The 18,945-nt window shown below is 40.4% G+C and overlaps 1 protein-coding gene across 12 annotated transcripts in view; it reads right to left on the bottom strand.

Moving 5' to 3' along the window:
- LOC120791789 (muscleblind-like protein 1) overlaps window positions 1-18,945 on the bottom strand; it is a 73,189-nt gene that overhangs the window by 9,434 nt on the left and 44,810 nt on the right. For all 12 annotated transcript variants that reach the window (XM_040130487.1, XM_040130494.1, XM_040130490.1 and 9 more), the window contains 3 exons: window positions 10,318-10,488; window positions 5,300-5,518; window positions 2,031-2,270 (listed from right to left, as the gene is read on the bottom strand). In XM_040130487.1, coding sequence (XP_039986421.1) covers window positions 2,031-2,270; window positions 5,300-5,518; window positions 10,318-10,488 — 630 coding nt within the window. The remainder of the gene's footprint in view (window positions 1-2,030; window positions 2,271-5,299; window positions 5,519-10,317; window positions 10,489-18,945) is intronic.

Here is an 18,945-nt window from a genome sequence, read left to right as displayed (position 1 = left end):
TTGGTGAGAAAAAACAAACAAAAAAAACAAACAAACAAATAAAAAAACAAATCATTGGAATGCAATATACAACAATAACAAGACTAAGGCATGCACATTAATGGCTGTAGGGTTACTGAAAAGAATTATGACCCTTCACATAATTTATTGTCAGTAGAAAATTCTGTTTCACAAGCTGTAACTTTGAGTGCAATGGTGTCCTTGTCCAGAAAGGAGGATTAACCGGATTTGTTAAATTCAAATGTAAAGAAATCCTATATTACTATTTAGAAATAGACTATGAATATCATGTAATATAAACCAAGCCCCTGCTCCAAATACTGGGTACATTTACAGTCTGCTTTGACTGGGCAACTGCTGTTACCATTATCTGAACAGAATGACACACAGTTTGGCCTTGGCACACCTTTATCTCATTATACAATGGCCATAAATCAGAATTATGAATAACTTTGGTTATGTTGGCACAATTGTGATGAATATAATCCGCTGTTAACAACATAAAGATCGCCTGCTCAAATATAAAAAAAAGAAAACTTTAAAATTTAAAAAAAAAAATGTATTTATTGGTTTAAGAATACATCTAAAAACTTTATTAATCACTTAATATCCATATTTTGACCTACCCATATGTACAAGGGAACACACTTACAATAGTTCAGCAGAAAAAGCTCCTCTCACAGCGCCTGAGTCTATATTTGCTACCAACGGGGACTGTGCATTGGCTGCCACGGCACCTAAACTGTGGACTGAACTATTTTTCACATTCCACGCTGCCGCTCTTGCATTTTCTTTCAGAAATCAGCTAAAAACACAACTTTTAAAACTGCATAATTGTATGACGAGTACATTTTTTTCTCCTGGATTATATTATACTATTTTATTTATTTTGTCTCATTCATCTGACTTTATCTTTTGCTGTATAATTTTATTCATGTCTTTCATATCCATTTTTTAAGCACATGTAACTATGTTTAAAAAAGTGCTAAACAAATAGCGGAGAGGTTAAAAGAGGGAGATAACAAATTAGTAAGGTATTTTAGATTGATCATGTTTTTTTCTCGATTATTTATGTATGCTCATAAAATTAGAATACAAGTTTTTAAAAAAGCCATCGAAGCTAATTTAAAATTAAAAGAAATAATAAATTAGCTTTTTCACCACTAATTGTCATTTTAAATGCCAATCAAGCAAATTAAGACTAAAAGAATTAATCCACTTACCACGTTCAACATCTTAAAGAGAAGAGAGTTAGATAAGAGAGAGTAGACAGTACTGATAACAAAATTCAAATGTGGAGGCAGGCCTGATCATATTATGAGTAATTTGACTTTATGGAATAATTCAATGGTGAAAGGTTAACTGGGATCAAGCTTACCCTCCTTTCTGGATTACCTGCTGCATAGTACCGTCTCCAGTATATAGCTGAGCAAAACCTCACTATGTCCTTTTGTAGAAAATTACCACTGCGTTGCAGAAATAAGGTCGGAATGAATGGTAGTTAACAATTTAACATACCTACTGACTGTGAACAACAGCAAAATATACAACTAACAAAGCAGCAAAACAAGGAGGAGCAGCAGGAGGGGATCAGTAGGCTCAGTCACACACTAGCATGATCACTACAGCCTGCTGCTAATAAAGCGCACATCGACTCTGTATCTTCTTAGCGCGTATTGAGTCAGAGCTGAGGAGGGCGGGAACAGGGGAGACTGCAACGTGTGCGAGGAGCTCAGGTAAAAGCACAGGGTAGAAGGTGTTGACTGAAACGCTGTTTGTAGTATACTGTATTAACTCGGAAGCCAGATGTCATGTCTATCGAGCCAACATCGACATTAGAAGAGCTTAATGATTTGTTTTAGGTCATCACATAAGATCAAGACTGGCTGGTCCTCAGTTATACGAACTCTATGTTAGGTTACATTTGACTTGTTTTGACTGACAGTAACAGGGCTGAGGGTGCCGCGATACCTGAGATGTTCCTTTGCTTGGGCCCTTCTAAGTGGTGTAATCTGGGGCTGGATACCTACCATGGCTGCAGCAGCCGCAGCCTGGTTGACTTGGTGCTGGGCGGCTTTGATCTTGGCCTGCAGGTGAGCTGGAGGGTGAAAGTACTTGCACTTCTCTCTCGAGCAGCGGCCCTTAATGTAGTCCATACACACAGTGACTGTGTTGTCGTTGGTGTCAATCATAGTGCTATCTGCAGGGTGAGCAAAGCGACAGTCGTTCTCCCCACGCGTACAGTTACCCCGCTGGTATTCCCGACATACCTGGGGCACAAACACACATTTTACTTCTTTTACTTTATTTACATGACATTGAGAATTTTGATCATAAACCTAAAATACACAGAACACAATACACTAGCACACAGAAAAGCACACAAACACCAGACCTGAACACATATTTTGAAGTTACTGTTCACTTTAATTCCCATTTGACGAAGTAATCAGTCTGTGCAGTCATTTCAGAACTTGACTATCACTTTACCAGACAGAGCTAACCAATCTTAATGACAGGTTTGGCCATTACTGTTGATTGATAAGCAGAACAGACCGTAACCAGCGTACAGACTCATCGATCACCCAAACTTTATCCATAATTCAAATGAACTGTGTTGATGTTCTTTCGGAAGAACAGAAGGGGGCAGCACCTGCGTGAACAGTTTGGAAAGTGATTGCCTCAGCCTGAATGTATGGGCTCAATGAGGCTCATGGGAAATATGAGGCTTGTTACCATCAAGGGGAGGCTGTAGCTGACGTAATCAACAGCCCACACAAAATAACTCATGCACGCAAACACAAGGTAGGTGTACATATAAATTATGAGGCAGCATTTTCTTTCCCCAGAATTAAATTTTGACATTTACAGAGCTGTGCAATAACTTAAGATCTCTGTTTGAGTACAGTCAGCCATCGCTAACTCTGTCCTGTCCTAGACCAAATGAAATGTAATTTCAGGGTGTGCCGTATCGATCTATCAGTTATTGAGATAGAACAAGCCGTTTACAAAATGTGTGTTTACCAGTCTCACCGTCTGCATGCATAAAGGATTTGAGTTGTGGTGGACCGGCTGCCAGACAAAAGGCCACCATCGTAGTTATCTACAAACTAACCCTGCTCTGTCTCCTGTCATGACAGCTCCTCATCCACAATCGCTGATCTGTGTGAACGATGGGGTAGGATTCTCTCTCTCTGTCTGTCTCTCCTTTCTCTTATGTGCCTCTCACACACATTCACATACGAATGCACACCTACACACGCACACTCACACACATTAATTCCCCACCACTGCTACCATCACCACTGCTGCTACTGGTCTTATTTAAAAAAAAAAAAAAAAAAAACAGACTGCCTTGTTGTCAGGCAGATGTTGGAGAGGCAGGTGAGGGAGGGAGAGAGGAAAGAAGGGAGAGAAAGGAAAATGTAAGAGTGGTTGATGAATAAAGAGTAAAGGACGGAGAGATAGGGATCAACGAGACTGAGTGAGAGTCTTTGGGGATCAAGTGAGTGTGGCTGGCATAGAAAAAAATTAGTGAAGAAAGGGAAGACTAAATGGAAGCAATTTGATGTTCTCTGAACCAGATGTGTGTCTCTGAACAGTGGCTAATCATGCATTAGAGAGAGCTAACCCAGCGAAAGTGCCTAGTTGGAAAACAAATACAGGACCTGTTAATCATATTTCTGTCCCCATGGTAACTGTCCCTGTGGTCCATTCACATCACCATGTGTGCAGGTAAGCAACATATGATTTAATGCAGGCTGAAATGCTGCAGTAGGGCTCCATACAATATAGAGAGGGAGAAGCTGCTGGAAAGTATTTCACAGGAAAACAGTCTGGAGGATTGTCTTCTAAAATAGGAATTTCTCTCGGCCTTTAGGAAACAGTCTGTAACATATCTACTGACTGGTATGTGTGTCGGTCCCCAGAATTCCAGCTATGTTTATTTTGAGCTACACACTAGAAACTAAAATATGGCCGGCCGTTTTCTCTAAGACATTTTTAGCAAACCTAGTTCCTGACAAATTAGGCTAGGATATGAATTCACCAGTACAAACAGGCTGGCCACTACAGGAAGTGTTGACCACTGGGCCTAAATATCTAGGAGAGAAAAACACTGAAAATGAGCAGATGTTGCCTCTACTGCCAATTATTGCATTTGGCTAATAAGTGTTTCATATGTGTTGTGTGTTTAACGGACTCTGGTGAACAATGCCATCAATCCTTTACCAGAAAATCTTCTCAGGGCTCAGTCTGCATCAAAACCTATATGTTCTTCTATTAACAACTTCTTGCCTCCAAATTTCCACTACTTCTATAACTTCTTCTCACCAGTCACGACTCCTCTATGAAATTCAATCACCACTCTGTCCTTTGTCTTTGTTGTCTTTGTCTCTGCCCCTCCCCTGATGACCATAACAGGTCTACAAATTGATTTCCTATCTCCCCTCCATCTCTTTTTCCTGTCACTGACCCTTTCCCTCGCTCTGCATGGCGTCCACTCGTTAATCGGGCCAAGAGACTTCCTCAGCCTCACCTACATTAATTACCCAGCTACTCAACATTACATTTTAAATGTAACCTTCCTAATGTTCTCGCACGCCTCCTGCCTGCCTCCAACGATTTCCCCATTATTCCGCTGCGAGTGTTCCCGGGGTGGGGCTACATAATGGATGAGATTGACTTACTGTCCAATTAATGATTATCTGAACACAGCTAGAGGAGCAGCACTCATCGGGTTTCATGACTGATAGCTTTCATAGAAGAATTAAAGATTTTTGGTGAAAATTACACACTTGTACAGCATAACTTGAGGTCGCGCCAAGCAATCTTGTCTCTTGCCTGCTTTTAGGTTACAGCATCGACAATGGTAATGTTTGGAGAGAGACACTCTCATTAATGTCTCTTTCTCTTTGCTTAAGTCCGGGTAATGACTGTATTATGGTAATGGGCCGTAGTTACTGTAACAGAAAGTGTGTACCAGATACATAATTAAAGTCTACAAACAGAAACTGTTGAAGCAAGACTTTCCAACCCATGTCTTTAATATTCAAATAGACATAGCCCACATTTCAAAGCTCAATCTGTTTGCATAGCTGGGAAAAAGATCCTCACAGGGTGCAGTGTTTACTAGAGTTTTGTTAATCTATTTTTTAATCTGTGACTGATATGAAAGTGACAAAATAATTATGCAAATCCTCTCATCTGTGTGATCAGTGGTGTATGTGTATGTGCTTATGTGGTCCTATTTTTCCCACTTATCCCTGCGACTGTGAGCGTAAACGTGTGTGTTTCTCACCTCCAGTCTGTCTGTCCTCATGAGTTTCTGTGCGGCAGCAGCAGCAGCAGCAGGTACGGGGACACTGGGGTTGCTGGTGACCAGTACAGGGGCACTGGGCAAAATGTCAGCAGGCATCAGGCCGGGCGACACAGGGCCAAGGTAGGGGTTAAATGCAGCGGCCGCTGCTGCAGCAGCATTGGCATTGGTTGCAAGGCTGGGTGTGACTGAAAACATGGGCTGTGGGCACACGGAAAATGGGAGAGTTGGTCAAAATTGAGCAAAATCATCCCACTCACAAAGTCTATGTATAAAAATCTTGAATATTTAATTACATCTACCAATAAGTATAATGCCACCCTTCCTCACTCCTACTCAAAGTACCACTTGAAGTTATATGACAGTAGACAATGAAATAAGAGATGTATGTATGTGATTATCAAGCCAGGCAGTAAATAGGAAGTGTGGTGGTGGATGTGGAGAGAAAGAAGATGGCAAAAATAGACAATTAATGGGCTTATATCTGAAGAAAAAGAATGTGTCTTGTTTGATGGCTGCTTGTCTTTCATTTTCTCCAACACAAAGAGGAGGCCTAGGCTCTGTATGTGGTGTCACCTACTCCTTACATGGATCAGATGGAATCACACGCTTCATACACCAGAGATCATAAAGACAGGAATAATAAGGTTGAGGGACGTCAAGCTGTGTGTGCAAGTGAGGGGGGTGAGGGGCTATACTGTGCAACAATGTATGTGATGTGCTGCAGTTTGAAAGAGAAAAAGCCACAGCTCCCTCTGACATTCTCCAAGAGGCAGACTCAAGAGTCTGCTAGCTGACATAGGACACTGTAAGTTTCCCCGGCACGTTCCTGACCTCAACCCCTAGTCTGAGAGTTGTATCTTGAGCCCCTGCCAACACGACGCAGCGAGTAATAGAACAGCAGCAGCCAGAGCTGCACATCTACGCTCCTCCCAAAACCTCATTGCTGCTCTGAGATGCCTCCAAAAATCGGGGATAATGGCGTGGACTTTCTAATCCTCTGGAATGTTTGAAGAATCATCACCTATCACAAGATGCCCTGGAAAAGTAGATGTGCTTCGCCCAAGGTGCTCAGATATCAGTTTGGGATATTCGCGGCTCAAGGTTGGGATAAGATAGGTATGATGTCATTGAAACGACTCACAGTCATGAGGTTTTAACAATGCAGTGATGTCATCCGGCAAAAAGCTTGTGACCTTGCTAATGGCCTTTTACTATAATGTCTATTCACTTCGGACTGAATCTTTCCCAATAATGATATGACAATTAGGATTCTTGCTATAAATCGCAATCACGACAGATTTAAAACAATTATGTTAAATTGAGCATTTTTACACAGTAGGAACAGAAAACGGTTCTCACCGCATGCCTCCTGTCACCAATTTGTATCACAGCAGTGATATTATGTGTGTGTATGGTCGCTCTTTTATCTACAAAGATTTTCCCCTCTTACTTACTCTGAATCCAAATTTTATAAGTATATGGCACAAAACGAACACTGCAAATACACCTCAATTAAAATTTAGATTTTAAGGTTACAGATCAAAGATAAGTTTTCCACATCAAAATTTTATGTAACAACCACATGCTAACAAGTTTTCATCAGGGTATTGAGGAAGAACTGCTCAACTTGCTTTCTAAGAACCAAGTAGAAAGATCAAAAGCAATGTGATGACTTCAAGCGGTGTTGCAGTGTTGTGCTGCGTCTTGTTATATTAAGTTGTTTTTGTTTTTTTTTCATCTGATGTCAAATGATCCTGTGAAATTTGAATACAACATGCAAGCAATATTTAAAATGTTAAAATGGAACAGTCTTTAAAGTCATACAATAACCCTGTTTTGCTTCTCATTGTTATAGTACCAAATATATTTATATCGACAGTATCTTATCTCTTGATTATTTTATGCAATATGCTATTTTTTCTTTTAATTTCAGAAGAACCTGGTATCCTAAAATTGTGAAAAAATGTACACAATATTTCCAAAAGATTTCACTTCAATAGACTTTAAAATAAAAAACAGCACCGGTGCTGCATCTTTAAAAATAAAGTTACTGACTGCTTTATTTGGATGCAAATTAATATTTAAGGAAAACAAATGTTAGCAATGAGACAAATAAAATATGGCAATTAAAATAAAAAAAATACACATCAATGTGATGTTAAATATAGAATGTATTTGACAAATCAGAACTTAAATGAAAAAATGAATCTTGAAGCAACACTGTTCTTTTTGCTGAACAATGTAGACTGTGACCATAAGTGACATTTATGAAATAACTGTAAATGGTAAATGTAGCATAACGGTGTCATTGAATGGTGTTCTGTCTAAAGTCTGTTAACATTAGCTAACATTAGTCACCATAAAACACTGGTCATACCGGACCAAGTAAGGCTGTTGCAACAAGACTCCTACGTGTGTTGAGTCAAGCAAGGGTGTGTTTTATTGCTTATTCATTTATCTTTCTGTTTGTAAGGGGGAGACTGTATTATTTCAGCTTTAAAAAAATCACACTTTAATGTTAACATTATTTAAAGCCTTTAAAAAAAAAAGGCTTTTATTAATTAATGTTAACATTAAAGTGTGAAAGTTTTTATTCAGTTTTTGATTGTACTTTTAAAGATGTCACTGATTCTAAATATGCATGAGATTTCCACTTTCTATCCATCAAATGTATCCGTTGTGAAGCGACCTGAATTCAGATTTGTTGAATATGAACCACTTTTCAACACTAGACTTTCTCCCTGCCTGACCTCCACCCACACATGGAAATACAGCTAATTACAGAAGTAAGACACCACTGGAATGCCCTCTTCTTGTGGTTTTTATGGTTTTATTTTATTTATTTCTATACACTGTCGGCACCAAACAAGTAAAACAAATTTACTTTGGTGAGTGAGTGAGTGAGGGAGTGAGGATACAGTACTGTAAATGGATATAATTGTAATATGGGCTATCCGCTGACATTGACTCTAATAAAAAGCATCATGAGCACCATCACTCACAGCCAGCTGTAATGGATCCTAATTACATCACCCTCTGCACAGCTCCATGCGTGAAATGAAAGCACTCTCCCACGCACTTTGGGGGGGTGGCTGCTATAGACAAAAAATGTGGGAGAGCGGCAGACAAAATGTGGCCCCCATTCTGAAGATGGGGGCAGGAAACTAAGACAATGAAACAGGGAGGGATGGAGGAAGACAATTTGATTCCTGGAAAGGCTAGTACCTCTTCTTACCCTTTGTTCCCTTTGCATACAACATGGCTAAGTTTCCTTGACTTTTCTTTGTATGCAGGTCTAAAGCCATCTCTCCTCACTGCTGTCCTCCTATCTCCTTCCCCTTACTTACCTGTCTCTACTTTGTCCATTTATCTCTTCCTGCCTCACTCAGTCCCCCTTTCCCCCTTCTGCTGTGTCCTTCTCTGTCAGCCTGCCTTCCCCCTCCTTTCCTCCTTACTTTCTCTCTCCCCATGACATAAACAAAAAGGGAAGGCTTTGCAGTCCCAGGCAGATCTATTGCTTCTTTAAACTGTTTCATGGTTTCCTCTGTTCCTCTCAATGGGCCTCTTGACACAGCCCCTCTTCCCCAGATAAGGGTGATAAGCCATCAGCTAAATGTGCACATCGTTGTGTGTGTCCAAGCATGCAGCATCTGAAGCTCTTTTGAATAGTCTGAGACAAATTCACTCCACTGCTCTCAATTAAACATAAAGGGACAGAGTGGAAGACACAGGAATTACTTCAAGCCTGACTGACAGGTCCCATTGACTCTGTAAGGTCTCATGGACAGGGCAGGGAAGGATTTATTTGAACTGGCTGACTGGGGCTCCGGCCATCACCTCGAGGGTCCCTGGAGCATGCAGCGGAGTCACAGAGCAATTTCTGATGTAATTTACTGCATGTGCATGCGGGTTTGCATGCGTGGATTTATGTGTGTTAATGATTGTATGATAATAATATGATACTTTATTGATCGCTGTATAAAATAACGCCCACACCAATAGTAGTGATTCAGTTCTGGGCCCTGTTCTACAAACTTTGCTTTGAAATAAAGAAAATAGATAGAGAGTCATAACCATCAGCAATCCTGTGATTGGCTGAGTGCTGATCTTGATAAATTCACTCATGATTGGCTGGCATGGCACAATTGCTACAGACATCACATTTTAAGTTATTTTGAACAATCATCTTACCTTAGACATATTCAAATAAATTAAACCCTGCCACATTTTCTCATAAAGCATATTACAGGCACTCACATAAACTAAGAGTAAACTGCAAGAGCTGAGTTCAAGAGTTCAGGAATCAATCTCACTTTAAATGAAAAAATCCCATCAAAATATCATAATTAATTTTTGTTATTTTAACAGAAAGTTTTAGCTGATTTCAACTCTTTTGCAGATAGTCACGCAAAATATTGATTTTATTGATTTCACTGATTTTATTTTATTGCTTAGTATCTTTTATCATGCATTGGAACTTTGCTCTATATTTGGAAAATGAAATTACACAAAATAATCTGACTAAGTCTGCAGTTAAAGTTGGTTTCAGCCTGAGGGAAAAAAGCTGTGACCACCAGTTTATGCAGTCTATGGTTTGATCGGATATGAAAACACTGCTAACTAATTGCTGAAACTTTGGAATGCAGCTTAAATAAGTTCAGTGGGGAAGTGGTCAGACAATTATACCAATAATTAATTATAAAACTTAGTTTTCCTTTGAGTTATTTTAATATGCATCTGGAGCTAGATACATACATTTTAAGGCATCTTCAGAGAACCAACAAATCCATGCTTGTGTCAAATCATCAAAACAAAGCTAGCTCAAATCACGCTAACTCAGTTATCTACAGAAAGAAAAAACAGGGCCCTGCACACTTGTAACGTATTAAAATTTTTGTGTGTGGGAAATCAGAGTTTTGTTTGAGTATATACCGTAGAAACGTGAACATCCGTAGTTGTGTGTATTCGTGTATGCGTATGCGTATGTGTCCTCTCACCACTGGCTGTAGCTGTGTGCCGGGCATCATGGCATTAGCAAGCTGCATCTGCTGGGCCAGCATTGCCATGTTTTTCTGCTGGATGAGGTTGTTCCTTCCATTGATCTCCAGCTGGGTCTTTAGGTGAGGAGGAGGATGCAGGTACTTACAGTTCTCCCTGGAACAGCGGCCCTGTTGCGGCGAGAGAGGAGGAGGAGTAAGAGGAGGTGACAAGGAGGCCGAAAGAGAAAAGAGAGAAGGTTGAGACGGATAGAGACATGTTAAGAGGCAAATTAGAATGTGTTTCCCTTAACTGTTGCCTAATGTAAAGAAGTAATGAGCCTTGACTCAAGTTGCTGCCCTCCCATTTAGCAGGTGCTGACCGAACATCCCTGACATCAGGGCCTGTCACTGGGTTTATCGTAAAGAAGACTGATCAGTTCTGCTTTCTTTTCTTCCTTCGTGACCTAAGTTGCACGCTTGCTACCTTCTCCTACTTTCTCAAGGTCCCATCGAGAGACAAATTAGCTTCAGGAGCAAAGATAAAGAGGATTAGTTGTCTATCTGCCTCTGCTAACAGATTGTAATACACACAGTGAAAGACAGAGACACGGAGAATGATGCACCGTCCTAATGATGATATGGATAATCTGCTCACTCTATACATTTGTATTAACTTTTGGCTGCAACAAATGATTATTTTAATTACCCGTTGTGGATTAATTGTTTGATTAATCATTTGGTCTATAAAATGTCAGAAAATAGTGGAAAAATTGCACTTTTCCTCAATTACGATTTCCTAAAGCCCAAGGTGATATCTTAAAATATAACTGTCTTAAAATTACTTTTTGGGTCTTGCATAACCCAAAGATATTCCGTTTACTATCACATAGGATCAAAGAAAACCAGCAAGTGCTCACATTTAAGATTCTGGAATAAGAGAATCGTTTAATATTCTTGCTTGAAAACTGACTTAAAGGATTCATTTTTTTCTTCAAAATAGTTGCCAGTTACTATCAACAAACTAATTGATGAATAGACCAATTGTTTCAGCCGTAACCTCAGCTTCAGCCTCTGCCGGGAAGTGTCAGTCTTATTACAATAAAAAGGTCTCCGTTGTTGAGACAAATTATATTACAAGGAAAAGAGTCTCCGGTTCAAAAAGGTCAAGAACATCTCTCTTTGTCTAACAGCTGCTAAGTAAAAATAAAGACAGGAAATTAAAAGGAAAGAGAAAATGGAAAGAGAAACAGGAGCAACGCTTTTACCTGCTGCTGCACTCTTGCTTTAACTCCAAAGAGGAATTGTTTTGGGAATTTCATTTAGCAAAGACCCATGTGTTCCTCCCTCCTACCACCTTAGAAGCTAGCCCACTTGATGCAGGATGTTTTACAAGGCCTGGTGATTCACTATTGATCTCTCCCAATTGAGACGAATGAGTTATGTGTCAATATTTTACATCATTCAGAAAAGGACTGGCCGAAGAGCTGATGCAGGAATCGATAAACGATTGGAGACTAGCGTGATAATTAACATACACACATTGTGGCAATCTGTCTAATATTCTGCTTGTGTCTGGTGTGTGTCTGGGTGCTTGGTGTTGTGGGTGATTATATTCATCCAGCAGCCGGCAGCCCAAGGGGAGAAGGAGGGAATGTAATTTACACTCTCATAATGCCTGCTCCACTGAACACTCCCCTGGATGGGTGTAATATCTGAGATATCTCCTCCTCTTTTTTACTCCCCCATCTCCTTCATTCCCTTCCTTTCACCTCGATCCCACATACATCCCGAGCCCCATGCTGATATTTGCTCTCCTTATCATGAATACAGAGCAGTGCAGACGCAGTGATGCTGCTGTGATCTGTGTATGTGAACACGTTCATGTATGCGTGCAGAATGTGCAAAACTGAAGTAATACTCTCTCTCTGTGCATTTGTCGGTTTCATTCTTTCTTCTTCTCTCGCTTCAGTCTTCCGCCATCAAAATGCATCCTCTAGCCATCTCTTCCCATTACTCCTTTATATAAATCTACTTGCAGGGGGTGTGGAGACCAACCCTGCGACAACACCACAGTACCACCTCCCATGGGGAATTAAAGGTTGGTTGTCATGCTACTGCTTATCTCATCCAGATTACCTGCTGCCAACTGCGGCCCGCTATGACACCAGCTTTCAAAAACCTAACACATGCACTCTTCCACTCTCCCTCTGTTCCTCCCACCTCTCTTCTCTCTGTTCCTTTCCTCTCCTTGTCTCCTTCCATCTCTCCATCTCTCCCTTTTATTTCCTCGTGCAGCGTGTTCTGCCTGGCTACAGCAGGAGAGGTACTCTGCATTGTAGAGCAGCAGAATGTCAAGAGTTCTTCCAGCATTTTTATTGGCTGAGAGCTGAGAGGAATAGTATTCCCAGTCTGCCGATTGGCCTAGAGGCACACATTAACGATGCTCCTATGGCTCATCCCTGTGTGGCTGTGACTATTGATCAGCACTAATTGGTTAATGTCTTTTGATTTTCAGGGCACATTCCCTCCGGGTGACTAGACTCGAGCATGTCAACTCCACCCGTTTGCGTGCACGCGCGTGTGTGATTAACTGTGACAATATAGAGTTTATCGTTACATAATAATAATCCCCCAAAAACATTCTCTATGTTGATTTGCAGTGCTAAGCATTAAATAGGTTTTAAACACTTTATATTTATATTTCAAGCTGTACTGGGAAAAATAATAATAAACTGCACAATAATCTGACATTTTGAGAATTAAGAAAAAGAGTTTGTAGGAAAAAAGTCGTAATATTTTTAGAATAAAACAGAATAAAACTTGTAAAATATATCAATATAAAAAACATAAAAATCATAATGTTTGATTTAAAAACTTGTAATATTTCAAAACCAAAGTTGTTATATTAGGACATTTTAGTAAACAGGCAGGAGCAGTCTGTCAGTTTTTCTGTATTAAATGTGGGATGACACAAGGTTTCACCATTTTCTCAAAATATTGTGAGTTCAATCTCAAATATATGTCTTTCTTCTCATAAGATTATGTTTTTATTCTCAAAATTTTAAATTATTTTCTTGTAATATTAGGACTTTAATCGTGAAATGTCTCATTTTTTTTCTTGTTTTTTTTTTTTTTGATGTCCCTAATACTCCATTATTATGCAATGTCTCTTTAAACAAGTTTAACATTTTAGTGCAACTAGCACTTTGTAGACAAGTTGCAAGATAACAGGACGGGTTATATTTCCATCATTTAAAAAAACCCTCTACCTTCTCTTACAAAACCAGGATAAGTATCAAACTAAAGAAAATTTTGTTTTCAGAACAAAATAGCAGTTCGGCAGTTGAATCGGCAGACTCAATAAAAGAATTTTCTTGCCTTGAAATCTACTTTCAGCAAAGCTGAGGGGAAATTAAAGAAGACTTGGAGGAAAGGTGGGACAACATTATGATGGTTTAAAAAAGCTTTGTTGGGGAATATTTTTCCTATGAGGGTTATGTTCTGCTAATCTCCTAAAGGGCAAGGTCAGTGGCTTTAGTGTCATTATCTTGCTGCTCAATCAGTTGTAGTTGTACAACAACACAGTATGAAATGTTGCTCCAGAAACACTTATAATGCAGTGCAATCTCCTTTTGGTAACTATCTTATGTCTGTCATCATTATTATGCTTTTGAAAGAAGTATTGTAGATTATATTGTTCCTTGGAGACGGCCACCGCTGCGAAAACATTATGTGGATTAAGTACTACCATTGGGATTAGGGTGAAATCAGAATTATTACACTTGTAGTAATGAGAAAATACCTCTGTGCATTTTTATCAGCTGCCTTCGGTAAGGTCAGTACCTTGACACGTACCTTCCCCTCTGTTTTCATCCACAGCCCCATTGTCTGTTGCCGCCTTGTTGTCTGAGCAATTCAGCGCTGCGTGAGCCTGAAGTCCCTGTCAATCATTGCCTGCGATGCTAATGTCCTGGCTTCTCTCCTGCCTATTTTCACTTCTATTTTCCCCGCCGTCTAAACAATGTCAGTACGGGTTAATGGTGAGTGTGTCTGAGCCAAAGCAGCTCTCCCTCTGGCCAGAGTGTGTGACTACCAGACTCCACACAAGTTGACTCTGTTCCGCCTTCACCTGTCTGCCTGTCCTCTGCTGCGACGCTAATATGCTAACAGACTACCTGCATCTGTCTCTCATGCACTCTCGATTGCTCTGTCTCCCTCCTCGTCTCTTTTCTGCCTGCGTCTCCCCCCTCCCGCCCTACCTTTCAGAGGACTGTCTGGATGAGTCTGTTTTCCCACTTAGCCTTTGCACAAACAAACTGTATTTTTTCCCTTCGAGGCTACAAAACATCTTCAAATATGTCAGGGTGAGGTTTTGGTAAACAGCCTCCATATCTCATCACCAAATATAGATTCTGACACTTGAACCGATTTGCTTTTGCCAACATTTTGCTGTGCCAAAGCACAGTTTCACTTGCTTTTAATTGGCAAGCGATTAAAAGAAAGTGAACCAGCTGTCACAGCCCTGCTCTTAAGTGTATGTGTGTACATGTAGGTACAGGGGATTGGAGCATTCTGCTTTTATAAATCACCTTGGCCTCATTACACCAGATATCCTTCAGACATATTTCAGCTCCTGGACTGACACTCAAATGCACATACATGTCTAGACAAATGTGCGATCTCTCTCTCTTCTCTCTCTCTCACACACACACACACACACACACACACACACACACACACACACACACACACACACACACACACACACAAACACACACACACACACAAACATTCACTATTATGTCTTTTTAGGATAATATAACCAGCAATTTGGGGTGGCAGAATGTTATTGATGCTTATTAATCAGCCCATTGGGAAGAGCAGAGCAAACTTTATTCCCAGGTGCTTCCATATACATGTGTGATTTGCACATGTACAGGTACACATGCACACATCATGGTCGGACACACACATACTGATATCATATGCATGTCCTAACCTTGAGTTACTTCAATTACCACTGCGACATTTTGTCTGCAGTTTCAGGTATCATACGTGTGGCTGGTTCCGACTTCAGCAACAACATGATTTTAATCAGCATCACATAATCCTCTGTGACAAGGTCACATCAACAAGGCCATCCACAAAAACAACAGTGAGTCAGGACAGTGGGTACCGGATTGTTTTTTTAACTCTTTAATTCCCACCTCCTGGACACGTATTTTTAGAGCTGCTCTAATCAAAATGTTTATATCAACAGTTGATGAAATTACCATCTGTAATGTGAATGGGGGTCGCTCGTACTGACAAGCCCACAGTACCACCCACGGACTGCAGTCCCCCTTAGCTCTAAGGAGCATTTCAATGTCTTTCAACCCATTGTTTTGGCTTTATAGACTAAAGTTTTACCTTTTTGGGTTCAGTCTCAACATTCTAATCAACCCTGTGCCGAGTTGCAGCAGGAAGCTGTTTTTAACCAAAAAAAAAAAAAAAAGCATTTATAAACCCACTGCCCCAAACGTCACGCAGACAAAGTTAGTGCTTAACTGGTGAACTCAGTGGAGCATTTAGCAGCTGTAGAGACATATTTTTCTCAAGAGCTGGTTGATACTAAAACAGGGCTAAAAGGAGACCAAATATTACACTAAGACTCAGTAGATGACCAGCACCATGCCTCTAAATGAATGCTAATGTTGATTTGTATCTACTGGACGCGTAAATCTGTTTGCTACCACAACTTTACAAAGTGATAATATGCCCGTGTTGTGTTTACAGTTTGTTTCTGCTGTCCCCAAGTGGTCAAAAATGTATTATTCCTGATAAAAGGTTTTAGTTGTGTACTCTGCCATTCATTGTGCACTGAATTTTCACTTCAAGGCACTGCGGGGCCCGGGGCATGAAAGTTCTGCATCGTGCTAGTGTCCTGCAGGCAGAGCAATGTGTGGTTAAAAAGGATAAGAGGGAATCTGCAAGTGTACACTAAATAATTCCGTACAAGAAACAACGTTTCACAGTTTTGGCGCAGAGATTACTGTATTATTTTGTGCTATCATACAGCACACAGGGATATGAGCAGATGCCATGCATAGGATAGGAATTACTTTTATTCCAAAAGTTTGATAAAGGTGAATCTTAACCAGCCCTTTGCTATACTGTAGAAGCTAAAATGCAGGTCAGGAATTGTCCCTGGAGTGCACAGATCTTTTCATCCATTCATCCATCCACTTTTTGTTTCTTCCAAATTCGTAAGAAAGCATAAATGAATTTCTAAACAGTGTCATTTTAGTATTTATTTCTGTTATCGTATGTAATCCAGCAACATTACTTTATTGCAGTAACCTCCAAAATATCTTCTGGTGCTACTGCTCTTTTCACTCATTTTCTTCGTGACCCCAGTTATTTTCATTCTGCTCTACTTTTCCATCATGTGCTTTGTCCCTCCTTTCTCCCTAGGCTTATTTTCGTCTGTTTGATTCACGTCATTAAAATGAGGGGTTACAATTAAAGGACATTGAAATAAAGGTTTAGGAAGTCCTGAACTATTTTGTATGTGTGTGTGTGTGTGTGTGTGTGTGTGTGTGTGTGTGTGTGTGTGTGTGTGTGTGTGTGTGTGTGTGTGTGTGTGTGTGTGTGTGTGTGTGTGTGTGTGTGTGTGTGTGTGTGTGTTTGTGTGTGTGTGTGTGTGTGTGTGTGTTTGTGTGCGCGAGCTTTGGGACTATATGATCAACAATCACACTGTCAGTCTCATTTGTTGCCTGTGGTACTTGGGCAGCTCTCTGAAGGATGGGTCCGTGGAATCCCAGAGAAAAACCTGTGGCAAAATTCCTCTCACAGGCAGAAAAAAACAAGAACAGAAGAAGAGGGTGGTAGACAGTCAGAGAGAGATATGAAAACAGGAAAAAAGGAGAGAGAGACAGAGAGAGAGAGAGAGAGAGACAGATGCGGAGTGTGCTTTTCATATTAATATTAATCAAAGCAGTCTGTGATGTCAGCAGTGTCTTTGCTGGCAGATATCTACATCCTCCAAAGGGTTGAATGGCGCACTGCTTTCCACCAGGCCCTTCTGCACGTTCACTCCGGTAATCACCCATTGATTCTAAATGATCTTTTAATCTACCTATCCAGAATGACTCATTCCAATTTAACCACACATAATCCAGCAGCCTCAGATCTTTTCCACATTCTCTCTCCCTTTGCTCTTGCTGTGTCTGAGCTCCCCTCAGACTGTGGCTGCTGCTGCTGCTGCTGCTGCACAGTGAACACCGTGACCAGTGTGACAACTGTAGAGCTCGCGTCTGGACAGCCACCGTCCCAAACCCCTGTGCATTATCAATTCTCTCCCAATGGCACCGCCTCTCCCTCCTGCTCCCAAAGACAACCATCAATCAAAGAAAGCACCATCTCGATGAGGGCCGTGATGAGAATACTTGCACTGACACACCCACACACACACACACACGCACGCACACACACACCCACACCCACTCACACACACTCAACCGCGCACACAAATGCAGGGACATTTACTTTTTTGACCAAAGGTTCCTGTTGACAAGAATACGTCAGACAAATTATGACATCAGACATAGCACAAAGAACGGCCTGTCTGAGGACTGAGAGTGCTGCCAGACTGGCAAATAAGACACAGACACACACTTTCTGACTACGCCAATGAGTGTGGACCAATATTTTTAGTCATTTTGAAAAAAACAAAAAAGAAATACAAAATTTTATGTCCTCTTTCATAATTTAACTGCAAAACTGCTTGTGTAATTTTCTTTTAAAATGATCCAAATATGACTTGCAACCCTGGCCAATATCTGGATACCAAAGAGGGGACCTCCTTAGCCTTCAGTGGAAATGTCTGTGATGAACACAGACTTGGCGCAGGGATACATGAGAAGGCTTTCATGATGTCTTTGAAAAGCGTATCATTTAACTGTATTGTTTATGACATTCAAACATCTTGCTTTGACAATTATTCTGTAAATAACCATCAATCACAATCACAATAGTGTTGCACTATATCAGCACTGGAGCAGCCAAAAGGCACAATTATCTAGAAAAACCATGAAAATATGTAACTGATAACTTCAGTGTATATCAGTGTCTATTAATGCAGTAGGCTAATACAGTGTAGTAGTGGCTACTTCAGTACTAGTGTTTCATTAGAGTTGCAAAACACTTCTCTCTGAGTGCTTTTCAGTCTTTATTTTGAGTGTATTCACTGAGCCTCATAAGGATCAAAACCACATCCTCAGAAATTCCAAGAGGCTCTCTAACACACCTTAAATCTTTCATCTGGGTGTTTTACTTCAAAATTCAGTGCATCACCTGAACATTGAACCCAAGACTTTAGAACTTGGTGGTCTTCTAAAACCCTGAGCTAGTTGACCAGACACATGTCATTTCTTGGAACTTTTGACTCTTTCCTTTGGACACCGGACTTCAAAATTTAGTGATCATCACAATGATCTTTGACCTCAAAACTTCTCAATAGTCTGCTTGCTCCTTGAGCCATGTGGTCAGGACCATTTGAATAGTGCTTCTTAGGCCTTTTGTGTCCGTCCTTTGGAAGTCAGAAATTAAAAATTCACAGTCTCAAAATTTCAAAACACTCCTCTAACACCATGAACCACTTGGACA

The sequence above is a fragment of the Xiphias gladius genome, chromosome 7 (genome assembly GCF_016859285.1).
Source record: "Xiphias gladius isolate SHS-SW01 ecotype Sanya breed wild chromosome 7, ASM1685928v1, whole genome shotgun sequence".
NCBI lineage: Eukaryota > Metazoa > Chordata > Actinopteri > Istiophoriformes > Xiphiidae > Xiphias > Xiphias gladius.
This window is presented reverse-complemented; position numbering and strand designations above follow the sequence as displayed.